The sequence below is a fragment of the Cinclus cinclus genome, chromosome 16 (genome assembly GCF_963662255.1).
Source record: "Cinclus cinclus chromosome 16, bCinCin1.1, whole genome shotgun sequence".
Classification (NCBI taxonomy): Eukaryota; Metazoa; Chordata; class Aves; order Passeriformes; family Cinclidae; genus Cinclus; species Cinclus cinclus.
The window spans coordinates 2,663,603-2,676,002 of NC_085061.1; the positions used below are offsets into that span (position 1 = coordinate 2,663,603).

The following is a 12,400-nucleotide window of genomic DNA, read 5'->3' on the forward strand; positions in this document are numbered from 1 at the left end:
CCTGATTACCACCGTGACACCATGTCCTGCTGAGGGTCTAGTGGCTGGAAAAGAGATTCTGCTCCCAAGAGGATGAAGGTAACACTGGTAGCTGCTGTGGTCCAGCCTGGTAGGACTGGAGGTGGCTTCACCAGCCCCAGGGTGCTCTGAGAGCTCTTCTTGTACCAACCACCAGAGCCAAAAACAGCAGGGAAGCACCAGGAGCTGCTGGCCTCAACATTGGCTGAGTGCCTGAAGGACAAGGGGAAGCTCTGCTCTGGGTGAAGGCCAGGATATCTTCCACATCCCAGCCTGAAGTGGTCACTCAGCACCTAACCAGGCTGGGAAGCCAATGTGCTGGAGTCTCCTTCAGCTCTGGTGACCAGAGAGGCAGGACCTGGGATCCTTCCAGGTGGCATCTTAAGATTTATTCTGGGATGAAGCCCCACACCTGCAAAGCAGCACAGGCTTCTTCCAGGAAGCCTCTGCTCAGCTGGCTGTGACCATCTAGTTCTACGAACTCCTCATCCCTTGGTTTGTATGCATTTATCTGCCTCACGGTGCTAAACTGTATATTTTAAATACAAAAGCTATTAGGACTGAGAAGGTCTGAAGCACATACGGGTTTTGAGATTTTTATTTCAGGAAAAGATTAAAGAATTAAAATAGGAGCTGCCCTGCTGACAAGAGTTGAATTGAAGAAGCTGGTAAAAAAGGAGCATTATATGCATTGAGCACTGTGCATTTTCGGTCAATATTGGCTCTACTTTCTACTCTACTTTCCTTTGACTAGGAAAAGGGAGTTTCACATGCGCACAGACCCTGGGATACACAGGATTCAATGAGAGGAAAGGTATAACAGCAAAAAAAAAAAAAAAAAAAAAAAAAGAAAAAAAAAAGAAAGAAAGAAAGAAGAGAGAGTGCTGGGCTTGATCTAACAGAGGCAAGAAAGTGATCTTACAGCTTGGCCCCTGGAACACCAACTCCGACCACCAGCGACACGGGAGCGAGGACGCGCCGATGGGGCCGACTCGATGGTGCACTTCAGTAGCTGCAGCTCCCCATCCAAAACCACCTGGGCAGCCACCAAAGCTTGCCAGGCTTCGGTGGCACCTACATTCAGGATACGGCACAGTCACGGGGCAGGAGAATCACTTCTTGCATCCTTCTCCAGCGAGATGTCAGTGTTGTACCTCCAGGCTGCGGACGCCGGCACGGACTCGCGCTCCCCGACAGCTTCCCCCGGCTTTCCCCCCTTGTAGGTGCAAGTAATGCAGTCGAGATCAATGGTTAGATCAGGCTCCTGGTGTGCTCTGAGCACGGGGTCTCTAGACAGCAGTAAGAGCTTGGTCTGGCTGACACCACCCAGGCCCTGCTTGCTCTTCCCGACAGAGCTATAGCTTATTAACAGGCTACTGAGCCTTAATACTGACACTTAGTGTAATGGTTTACAGTAAAGAAAGGATTCTCCTACAAAGCGCCGAAGAGAGGGGGAGAAAACCCCCGCTCCAATCCCTTCCTCTCCCTCTCAGAGTCTCTGGAGTATCTCACAAGCAGGGAAAGGAGCTGGGGAGGTGAGGGTCCCGTCGGGGCGTCAGGACAAACGACAGCAAGGACATCGTAAGGAACGAGAGACAAACGGTGCTGGTGCTGTGCTGCCTCAAGCTGGGAGGTGCGCGTGGTCAAGCGGAGCGGGGAGAACTAGTCTTTCTTCAAGTCCCTGGATTCAAAAAGCTTCAGGCGTTCTTGCACAGTCAGGCCTTCCTTCAGACTCTGGGAGAGACAAAAGACAGAGAGCGTTGGGGCACGGGGAGGGAGCGATGCTCGGGCAGAGGAGACGTGGCAGTGAGGAATGGGCTCCTCGGCAGAGGGAGGATTAGTGGGACATGCTGAGAGAGAACACACGGTTATGGAGGGCGGTTACTGGTGGGTGGTGCCTTGAGACAGGGTGAGATTGCAAACGAACCAGGCGACGAACCAGAAGCGAATGACAGGCATGTCATGCTGCAAGCAGGATTAGCTGACTTGGGAATGACCCCCAGAGCTCACAGGGCACTGCTGGATGGGGCAATTCCAGTGGGGGCCGTTCCAGACAGGCCAGCTGGGATCTGCTATGCTGAAGTCTCAGGATGCTGAGCAGGACCTGCAGGCTGGTCCTTCCCTGCCTCCCACACCACTGCAGCACCCGTAGGGACAGTCCTGGCTCCACTGTGTGCAGGATTTGCTAAAGACAGCCTGGAAACTGCTGTGTGCTGCCAGCGACCATCCCACCCCTTCTCTCACCCCACCGTGGGAGTCTCCCAAAGCAAAGATGCCTCGACAGCCCAGAGTTTGACAGAAGACTCCTAAATGCTACTCAGGTCTGGCAGGCTCTGATGGCTGATCCAATTCAGATGCAGCATCCAGATTTCAAGGCACAACTCTCAGTTGGCCAGCAGCCCCCTGGCATTTGGAATTGTAAAATCTATCACCTACACATGGGGACTCAGGAGCACAGCACTAAGAAGGGCAGAAACCCAGAAACAAATTGCCTGACTCCTGTAGGACAGCTTTAAATTGAAGCCATCCTGAGGGGATACACCAGCCTAATGCCAGCACCCTCCTTCCTACAGCCCCAAACCTGTGGCACGAGAGATTGAGGACAGCAAAACATTTTAGGTGGCGAGTTGTCCCTGTAGATGAAGAGACACAGACACCTCCTGTCACTAAAAAAAGCCCCACAGCCAGGGCTCTTCCCCTCTGTGCCACTCTGCCTGTCCCCACCCCACAGCTCTGCCTGCCAGCCCAGTCCTTGGAACTTGCAAGGAATTCACACTGCAGCTGGAACATTATTTGCTTTACAGACCAAGACTTGGCACCTTCAAAGGCACAGACTGGAGGGATGGAAATTAGCTCCAAGGAGGAAAGTCTGAGGGAATTGGGATTGTTCAGCCTGGAGAAGGCTCAGGGTGACCTTAGGGTCCCTTCCAGAGCCTATAGGGGCTCCAGGAGACCTGGAGAGGGACTCTGGATGAAAGCCTGGAGTGACAGGACAAGGGGGAATGGTTTCTCAGTGCCAGAGGGCAGGGTTAGATGGGATATCGGGAAGAAATTCTTCCCTGTGAGAAGGAAGGCCCTGGCACAGGGTGCCCAGAGCAGCTGTGGCTGCCCCTGGATCCCTGGAAGTGTCCAAGGCCAGGTTGGACATTGGGGCTTGGAGCAGCCTGGGATAGTGGAAGGTGTCCCTGCCATGGCAGGGGGTTGGAACTGGATGATCTTTGAGATGCCTTCCAACCCAAACCACTCTGTGATTCCATGATCCTACTATCAGGCAGCCACCTCCCCTTCTCCCTTCCTTTTCTTGGCTGTGGTGCCAGAGGACTGTTCTATCACAGCAGCAGGTTGGACTTCTGGGCTGAGTTTTCCTTCCCATGTATTTATCAAGGCAGGACTCCATGATAAACTTGCCCCAAGGCTGTGCAGATTCCCATGGTTACTGTATTTCTGGAAATGTTTTTCCTCCCACAGGCCCACAAACACATAAGGAAGCATGGAAATAAAAGCACTAAATTGGATTGGATTTCCAAACGCTGCGTGCTCTCTTTCCAGTGGGCAGCAGAGTCTCCTGGGATGAGTCTCTGAGCACACACTTCCTAAAGGAAGTTTACTTTGGGCCTCTTTAAATGGGAGCAACTTGTGCATTCCAGTTCTTGCATCTGATTTCTCAGTGGATGGGAAAGCGATACCAGGAATCACCAGACTGTTCTGCCTGATGGCACAAATTCCAGAAAATTCAGCCCCTGGGCAGTCCCACAACCCTTTCAGTTGCTGATGAGGAGAGCTCGATGAAGTGAGACTAATGTAGGATGGTATCTGTGATAAAGGGATCTTCCAACAGACTTCCTGGGCTCTCCACCCTCTGTGCTGGGAGCTCCCCCCTTCTAACCTGCCTCTGCAGGTGCTCCCATCTCAATCTTTGCCATGGGCCAGGGAATTCACTATTTCTCCCATTAATGGAGATATCTGGCTCATTAGAGTCAGCCTCATTTCTTATCAGCTCCCTCCTTTGGCTGGATGAGCTTGGAAGCCTTGGAGGCTCAGGGATGGAGAACAGGAGGAGGTTACTGAGCAAGGAAGACTTGCTCAGGCATGGATCGACCTGAAAAAGCAGCAACTGTGGGTAAAAGAAATTAGGGTAGTCCAGGACATTCCCTCTGCAGCTGAGCATTTTCCATGCTCTGGGCTGTTATGGGAAGTACACTTAAAGGTATCCCTGACTATTCCTGCACCTGGCTAACAGCAAAACAAGTGTTTTCCTATTAGACCTGGACAGTGCTGGAGTTTAGTCTGAGGCATGCAGAGTTATTCAGGCATGCACACTCAGTGTCCCACGCTCCCAACACAGTAAACAGGAAAACGTGCCCCACCATGTCCAAATCCTCTCTGTGATAATGAGCTGTGTTGGTGAGGGTGGGAAGAGCAGGAAGACAAAAAGCCATATTCCTCAGGGAAGAGGCAGAGAGACTGCATTTCACACAGATCTTGGGTACACTGACTTCTCCCCTCCCCTTCCCCTTCGCCCAGGAAAAGAATTAGCAGTGAATAAACCAGTGAGTCAGTTATTAAGAGGAGGAGGGCTCTGGTTTGGCAGGGAGGTGTGAGCAGTGCATGCAAAGGTTGGGCTGCTCCCGTGGTGGCTGTGGCGCTGGGCGGGTGCCGGTGTGTTTACCTACGTGGCAGGGAACCTGGACTCGGGTTCATTTCAGTTATCCCATGAGACCTGCTCAATAACGGACTGTTGAAGGAAAAAGCAAAATAAAACAAAAAACAAAAACAAAAGAAGCTCATAAATCCCAAAGGAATTTGTGCTGGCGCAGCCCCAGCCCCCCGTCCCGCAGCAATGCCTTGGCACAGACCCTGCTTCCTCTCCTTCCCCACCAAGCAACACCCATGGGAACCACACAAGGTGATCTGAAGTGGTGAAGGGAAACCCAACATCAGAGTGGCTCAGCAGGTCTGGGCTGCCCCAAAACGTGCAGAAGTCTCTCTCTGTTCAGTGGGTACAGTGCAGATGCCCTGAGCTGAGGAGCTGCTGCTCACAGAGCTCTTAAGTGTTTCCCCACATGGGCATCAAGCTCAAAGTATTTCTCTTGCCCTGCAAGGGCCCAACCACTTCAAACATCAGCACGAGACACCAGGTGAGAGGCACAGCAGGTTTGCTCATGCAGAGCTTCCTCCCAGCTGCCCTATGTTTAATGCTGACTCCTGATCAGCATTATTTGCCCTTCCTTATCCCTGCGGTCCCACATGATGTAACTGGCTGCCAAGGAGAGCTTGGCACGGCATCACTGGGCTTTGGGATCAAGAGCAAGCACAGAAGGACCACAGAAGCACAGGGCCATCTGCACCATGTTAACACACAAGCAAAGAGTGTGTTAAATATGCCCAGGACTCAGGCATTGCTGATAAAGACAAAAAAATCTTGCAGTGACGAACACTAAAACTAATGATGTGCACATTTCCACCTATATTTCAACTGAAAAGAGGAAGCAGATACTGGGATAGTCCTCCTGTGAAAAACCAAACAACAAAGCAAATTTCAGCCTTTTTTCCAACCAGGAAGAAGTTTCATGCCTCCATGTCAGCAGGGTCTGGAGAGGGTGAGTGGGCCCTGCCTGGCTGCACAGTCAGTCCTTTCGCATTAAAAAACCATCCAGGCTAGCACTAGTGGCTGGGAAATTCTTAATTTTGTTCCCCTGCCCATTTTTTTCCCATTTGGGACCCCCAGCTAAGAGAAATGCTGGGCATTCCTCATTCCCATCCCAACTGGGCAGGACATCTGAGCTCACCTTTGACCTGATATTCCTTAGTTGCCGGCTAACACTGGATCTGTCTTTCTTCAAGAAATCAGGGTTGCTTTTTGATTTCATAATATCTGGGAAGAAGCAAAAGAAGTGGGATTAGCCTGGTGCCCACTGCCTTCCTGCAAGGACAGGGCTGGGGCTCTACCCTCCCAGCCCAGGAAAGTGCCCCGATGAGCCTGACTCAGCGCTGCCCCAAGGGCAGAGGGGGCTTTTGGGCATCCCTGCATCACCAAGTTTTCCTGATGCAAAATACCAGAAGGCTTTCAAAACCCATCAGCTTTGGGTTGGAAGGCCAAGTCCTACACTCAGACCCATTACTGCACGAGGTTTTGTAGTCCAGGATGCCAGTGTTAGTTCGGGACACCCAGGACTGCTTAGAGCTGCTGGGGGAGGACTGACCATATCCCGATACAGTGGTGTTCACAGGGGATTTCTCTCCCTGAGCTTCTGTGGCTGCTTTCAGCTGCTCTTTCAACCTGCTGATATCACAGTCTGCCTTGGCCTTCACGATGCTCAGCTCCGTGTAGATGTCTTTGTACTTGTCACTGGCGTATTTCTTATCCTGGCAAGGGAACAAGAACAATCCAATGGAGCCAGACAGACAGCTGGAGCTGAGGGGTTTGTGGATGCACCAAAGAGGAGCTTGGCAAACGCCAGAGGAAGAAGAACTGGCAGAGGGAGAGAGAATTGGCCAGGGCAACACATGCCCTGGGATCTGCTTCCAACAGGGATCCAGGACTGTGGGAATGGAGAGCTGAGAGCCAAGGGCCAGCACACAGTGCTGCCCGTGAGTGCAGCCCCTCAGCTACAGGCTTGTTTGTGGCTTTTCTTTTTAGCCAAGACACAGAATTCAAGCAGAATTCCCAGAAACGGCCGTGGCTTGTTCAGAGCAAACCAGTTCCACCGCTGCGAGGCTGGGCAGATCTTTTAACACTGATTGTTTGTGCCATTTAAATCTGATCTGATGTGACAGTAAATGGGGAAATCATGCTGAAAGGGATGTTTTCCCACACTGTCTCCTTTGTGGGGTAAGTCTTAAATTGATACATGGAGTGCTTTACTGATGACATCAAAATGGGTATTGAATTACATTCAGGGGAAAAATTAAATATGGTTTCAAATCTGGTTGTAAATGGGCTGAAATCTAAGCACAGACACTCAGAAGCAGAGCACAGTAAGAGGATTTGCAGAACCACCCCTGGCATTACCCTCAGTGCTGTCTGCAGCTCATCTTTGAGGGAGCTGATCTCCTGCTTCAGATACTGGATTTCAGATTCTTTGACCCGCAGCAGGACCTGTGGGAACAAAAATCAGCATCTTTGCACCTGAGCAGACACAGTGTGACACCTACCGTACCCAGTGGCAATCAAGCCAAGGTCTGGAGACTCAGCCCCATGCCAGCACCACAAAGCCTCTGTTTTCTGCTTGTCACAAGAAAACTCCTCCCGGTTCTCTTGGGAACCTGCCCAAGCTTCCAGTGCTGATGTGCTCCCTGCACACCCCAATTTCTGTCCCTCACTGCTTTGCATGGATTGGATCCCAGGGACAGGGGCTGCAGAAGGAAGAGCGAGCGTCTGGCTTGACGTGGTGAGAAGATCAGGACCCCAGAATCTCCTGGCCTCATGCAGCCCATGATAACAGCACTGACCAGCCACAAGAGCTGACTGGGCGATGGGTGGCTGTGACACCTCCCGGCTGTGACACACTCCCAGGCTGTGACACGCTCCTGGGGTACACAGCACTCATGCCCACCCACGGGCCAGTCTACAGAACTCACCTCCAGCTCATAGGCATCCTTGCCCTGCGTGAGAGGCGACCCAGCAGCCTCTCCCCCGCCCTCCCCGGTCAGCAGGGTCCGCAGTCGCGTGATCTCCGCAGCCAGGCGGTTATTCAGCTCCTGGGAAGAAGAGCAGAGCTGTTGTGGGAAGGGGGAGCATGGCCATGGCTCAGCAGGGAGCTCGTTGTCACCAGGGCAGGGTTCCTTACCTGGTTGTGGGCGTTGAGCTCCTGGTTCTCCCGCTGGCACTGGCGGAGGGCCTGCCTCTCAGCCTCCAGCGCCTGCGCCAGGTGGGCGTTCTCCAAACACTTCTGGGAATACTGCTCTGAAAGCACCTCCAGCTCCCGCTGCACCGACTGCAGCTCCTCCCTGAGGAACACACAGGGGGGTAGTGCCCTCTCCACACAAACACACATCTCCATGCCCATTCTTCCTTCAGCATCCCAGGACAAACCAACAGGGAGCTAAGCACCCCCTCTCCTGGCAGAGCCATGCTTGGGCACCAAAGGGGACAGGAGGTCATTCTCCCAGAGGTTAAGTGGCAGAACTTTCTCAGGTTCCCAAAAACTGAGCTGAGGTCTATCAAAATCTACCTATGAAACATTCTTCCCTGTGAGGGTGGGGAAGCCCCGGCATAGGGTCCCCAGAGAAGCTGTGGCTGTCCATCTCTGGAAGTGTCTAAGGCCAGGCTGGATGGGGCTTGCAGCAACCTGGGATAGTGGAAGGTGTCTCTGCTCATGGCAAGGGGCTGGAATGAGATGAGCTTTAAGGGCCCTTCCAACCCAAACCATTCCAGGATTCTAAGTTTGCTCTGGGCACCCAGGACCAGGTGTATTTGCACACCTTCCCAACTTACACAGATGTATCATGGCTGACAAAGTTGACAGGCAGTCCTGCTCAGTTCCCACAGGAGGACAGCCTTGCCATGGAAAGTTCAGAGCTTCCTCCTCACCTTTTAAACGACCCTGCTGCTGCACCTGCATGAAAAGCAGCACTGGCTGCTCATCTTCTACTTCTGGGGACCATAAAGCAGCCATTTTGGGTAATGTGGGGACATTGACCTAGTGCCTGAAAGATTATGGGCAACCAAGAGGCTCTGATGGATGCAGCTGGGTCAGGACCAAGGGAAGAAATAACCCCAAACTCATTGCCAGAATCAAATGGGTGAGAAGGGTCTCCCACACGTGATCTCCCTGCAAGATGGCAGCAGAGGACAGTGATGGTCTTACAGGTACTGCCTTTGGAGGGCCTCAATGTCAGCGTTGACGCTGCTGATCTGGGAGCGCTGGGACTTCTCCAGCTCCCGTTCCAGCTCCTCCCGGTGCGCGTTCTTCATGGCTTCAATGGCTGTGAAGCAGCACACTGTTAGCACCCAGCACCCTCCATGGGTTTTTGAGTTTCTGTTCATTTTTTAAAGGAACAAAACCAAAGTCACCCCTGAAAATCTCCCACTGCTTCATGGCCCCTTCAGTCTGTGCCCCAGCTGCAAATGCTGTTTTTTTTTAATGGCGTACAAATGATTGCCCACTTCACACATTGTTTCCTGGACGGTGGGACTCCTTAATGCAGAGCCCCTGAACTCCAGTGTTTTAACATTCCCTGGGGCACTGAATAATGAATTCAGTGTGGAATTCATAATAATTTAACCACAGGAATGACTAATGCCTTTCAGAGTTGGAATGGAAAACAGATCAGACTGTGTAACAGCCAAAGACAAGGGTACCAAGCCTGGAGAAGGACCAGGAGATGGGCACCAAACCTGGATGATCAGGAGACGGATTTCCATCTAAAACATCTTTCCCACAAGCCCGTTCCCATCTCCCTGTGCAGCCCACCTAGCCCTCACCCCATCCCTGCTCTGCTCTTCAATGCAGCCAACACCACCCCTGTGTCCCCATCACCACAGAGCTGCCCCACCACGGGGGACCCTCTGGTACCTGAGATGGTGGCAGCTGTTTCCTCTGCCAGCAGGCGATCCTTCTCCTCCCGCAGCTTCTCCAGCTCCCGCTGGTGCTGCCGCTGCAGGTCCTCGATCTTCTTCTGGTGCGTCTCCTCCATGGCTGCAAAGCCCCTCTCACATGTTGCCTACAAAAGGATGAGGGGAAAGGGTTGGCCCAGGAGCACAGGGCTGGTGCCATGGCAGTGGGGAGCCCACCAGGAGCCATATGCCAGTGGGCAGCTCAGCTCCCCAGGTCCAGCAGGGATCTTCTGCTTCCCCAGCCATGGAGCAGGATGGACCTCGCAAAGGTCAGGGCTTGTCCTGCAGTCACTCGACCCCTGACAGCTCCAGGGAAAGGGATGCACAGGGGCAGACCCAGTTGGGGAATGCAAATATAGGTCAAAAAAGCAACCAAAAAACCCTTCTGTGCCCCTGCTGCTCTTTGCAATGCCTGTTTTTTTCAATCTCCGGGTGGAAGGAAGATGATGTGACAGCAACAGGGTCTTAATTCTCAACCGAGTATTGCTACAAATGCTGCAGGGAAAATTTCTTGCTAATTTAATTACTAGGAAAGAACTCAGGCCAGGACACAGGAGGAGCAGTTTGGGGAGCTGGGATTCACCAGGGGTGAGGTCCTAAATTCCTGCCTGGTCCTTCTGCCCCTGGCACAGCCCAGACTTCTGCCTTTGCAGCAGACTGTTTTTTGCAGCCTGTTCCCAGCTCAGCTGCCAGCCCAAGCATATTGGGATTCTGGATGGACACACAGCTGTGGGACAGGGACAGGACCAGCAAAGCCACAGGCAGGCCCAAGCCACGAGGGAAGAAGGGGCACACGGTGGGGACAAGGTGCTAAGCCCCATCAGGCAGCTTGGGACAAACCTGATGCCAAGCACTGTAAAGGGCTTTTCCCCTTAACAACACAGGTTGGCTTTATTTCCTGATTTCAACTGAGCTTCCCTTGATTAACACCAGTGTTTTCTGTGGAAAGTGACAACTGTCACTTAGTGACCACTGGGACCCCATGGGAAATTTTAGGGAGACAAATTCACTCCACCAGTGGTAAAAGTGCTTAGGACAGTCCAACACCACTGACCATCACTGATACCCCTCAGTATCATTATCTTGGCTAATGCTCAGTTACCCATGCCTAATAATCATTCCCAATTTTCAGCTTTGGTGGTTTTTTCCCCTCCCATTTAATTTTTAATCCCAAGGCATTCTTCACTTTCCCAGCCTTGTTTGTTTGTTTGTTTGTTTGTTCATTTTTTTAAACTCCTAACTCTGTGCCAGAACCTGCTTGGACTTGGCTGTGGCACAGAGCAGCCCTGCAGGATTCTTCATTACACCCAGAATCATATAATAAGCTCAGTTGGAAGAGATCCACAAGGATCATCAAGTCCAACTCCTGAAACACCTCTAATTTTGGAAGAAGAAGGTGCATACTCTGCCATAGGTCTGCCTGTAGATTCACTATTTCATGTATTGTAAATGCATTGCCATAAATCCACATATACAAATCGGTATCTCATAGAATCACAGAATGATTTGGGTTGGAAGGGTCCTTAAAGTCCATCCTGTTCCACACCCTGTCACAGGCAGGGGCACCTTCCACTATTCCAGGTTGCTCCAAGCCTTGAACCTGGCCTTGGACACTTTCAGGGATGAGGCAGCCACAGCTTCTCAGGGCCACCTGTGGCAGGGCCTCACCACCCTGAAAGAGAAGAATTCCTTCCCAATATTAAACTTAAATCTACCCTCTTTCATCTAAAGGACATCCCCCTCGTCCTGTTACTTCATGCTTTTGTCAAAAGTCCCTCTCCAGCTCTCCTGGAGCCCCTCTAGGCACTGGAAAGGGCTCCAAGGGCTTCCTGGAACCTTCTCTTCTCCAGGTTGAAGACTTACTCTTGTGCTACTGATGTCACATTCCTACATCAGGCTCTTAAGAGAAGAATGGAACATATATTTAAGCCTCTAGTTAAGCAGGTTTCCAATTGCTTGGTTGGCTTTCTGACCATCACTGCTTAATTCCAATGGGATTCAGCAAAACTATTGCTCTCCCCAGGATAAAACCAGCTTTTGTCTGGGGCTGAGCCATACTTCACCCCCAACTCAAATGTGTCTCAAATGGATCTTGTGTCTGGAAGCAAGCTCTGCCACATTTTTGCCGATTCTTAAAAGCAACTGGTCTGTGAAAACCTCACTGCCACAGTCTCTGCATCGCTGCCCTTTAGGCTTTCTGTTCAGCCTGGCAGCCTCCCTTGGTACTGCCAGAGTCCTCTACAACCCTAAACTCACTTCCAAACTGGGAGTGCTCTCCCAGGAAAAACTAACCACCAAACCCATTTTTTTTTAGATGCTGGATGATTTCAAACCAGTTATACAGCCAGTCTGACTGGTGGGGTAATTTGAATGGTGGCATTTCATTGTCAGTGGGTTTCTCTGCACCTCACCTCCATAACTGTGCACTCTTTGTTGCGTAACAAATTATTGTGTCCAACACCAGCGTGGTCCTCACAGCATCCTGCAGAGGAGCACTGCTTTGCCACAGAATTTGGCATCTGTTTGCAGCTACTTTCCCTAGGAACATACATTTTGAGAGCACCAAGTTTCCGTTTCATCTTGCATTTCTGAAGGCAGCAGAGACAGACTGGAGATTTGATCAGATTGGGAAAGACAGAACTGAGGAATGCTTTTAAAGGGAAGTCACCAACAAAATTTATGTGTTGGATACAAGGCAGAACACTGAGGTCTTTGTGTTGAAGGAGTGTGATGTTATCAAAACTCTACTTAAATCCACCCTCCCAAGCCCTCAGCAATGCATTTAGAATACCCCAGCATGGAGAGAAAGGCAACACCATACTC

The 12,400-nt window shown here is 51.5% G+C and overlaps 1 protein-coding gene across 1 annotated transcript in view; it reads right to left on the minus strand.

Moving 5' to 3' along the window:
* Positions 1-291: 291 nt before the first annotated feature.
* The window catches only part of MPRIP (myosin phosphatase Rho interacting protein), a 73,648-nt gene continuing 61,539 nt past the window's right edge, over positions 292-12,400 (minus strand). Inside the window, exons 17-24 of the mRNA XM_062503634.1 lie at positions 9,537-9,684; positions 8,829-8,946; positions 7,809-7,968; positions 7,600-7,719; positions 7,031-7,117; positions 6,222-6,384; positions 5,808-5,893; positions 292-1,752 (exon numbers count right to left, since the gene is read on the minus strand). Coding sequence (XP_062359618.1) covers positions 1,681-1,752; positions 5,808-5,893; positions 6,222-6,384; positions 7,031-7,117; positions 7,600-7,719; positions 7,809-7,968; positions 8,829-8,946; positions 9,537-9,684 — 954 coding nt within the window. The 3' untranslated portion in view covers positions 292-1,680. The remainder of the gene's footprint in view (positions 1,753-5,807; positions 5,894-6,221; positions 6,385-7,030; positions 7,118-7,599; positions 7,720-7,808; positions 7,969-8,828; positions 8,947-9,536; positions 9,685-12,400) is intronic.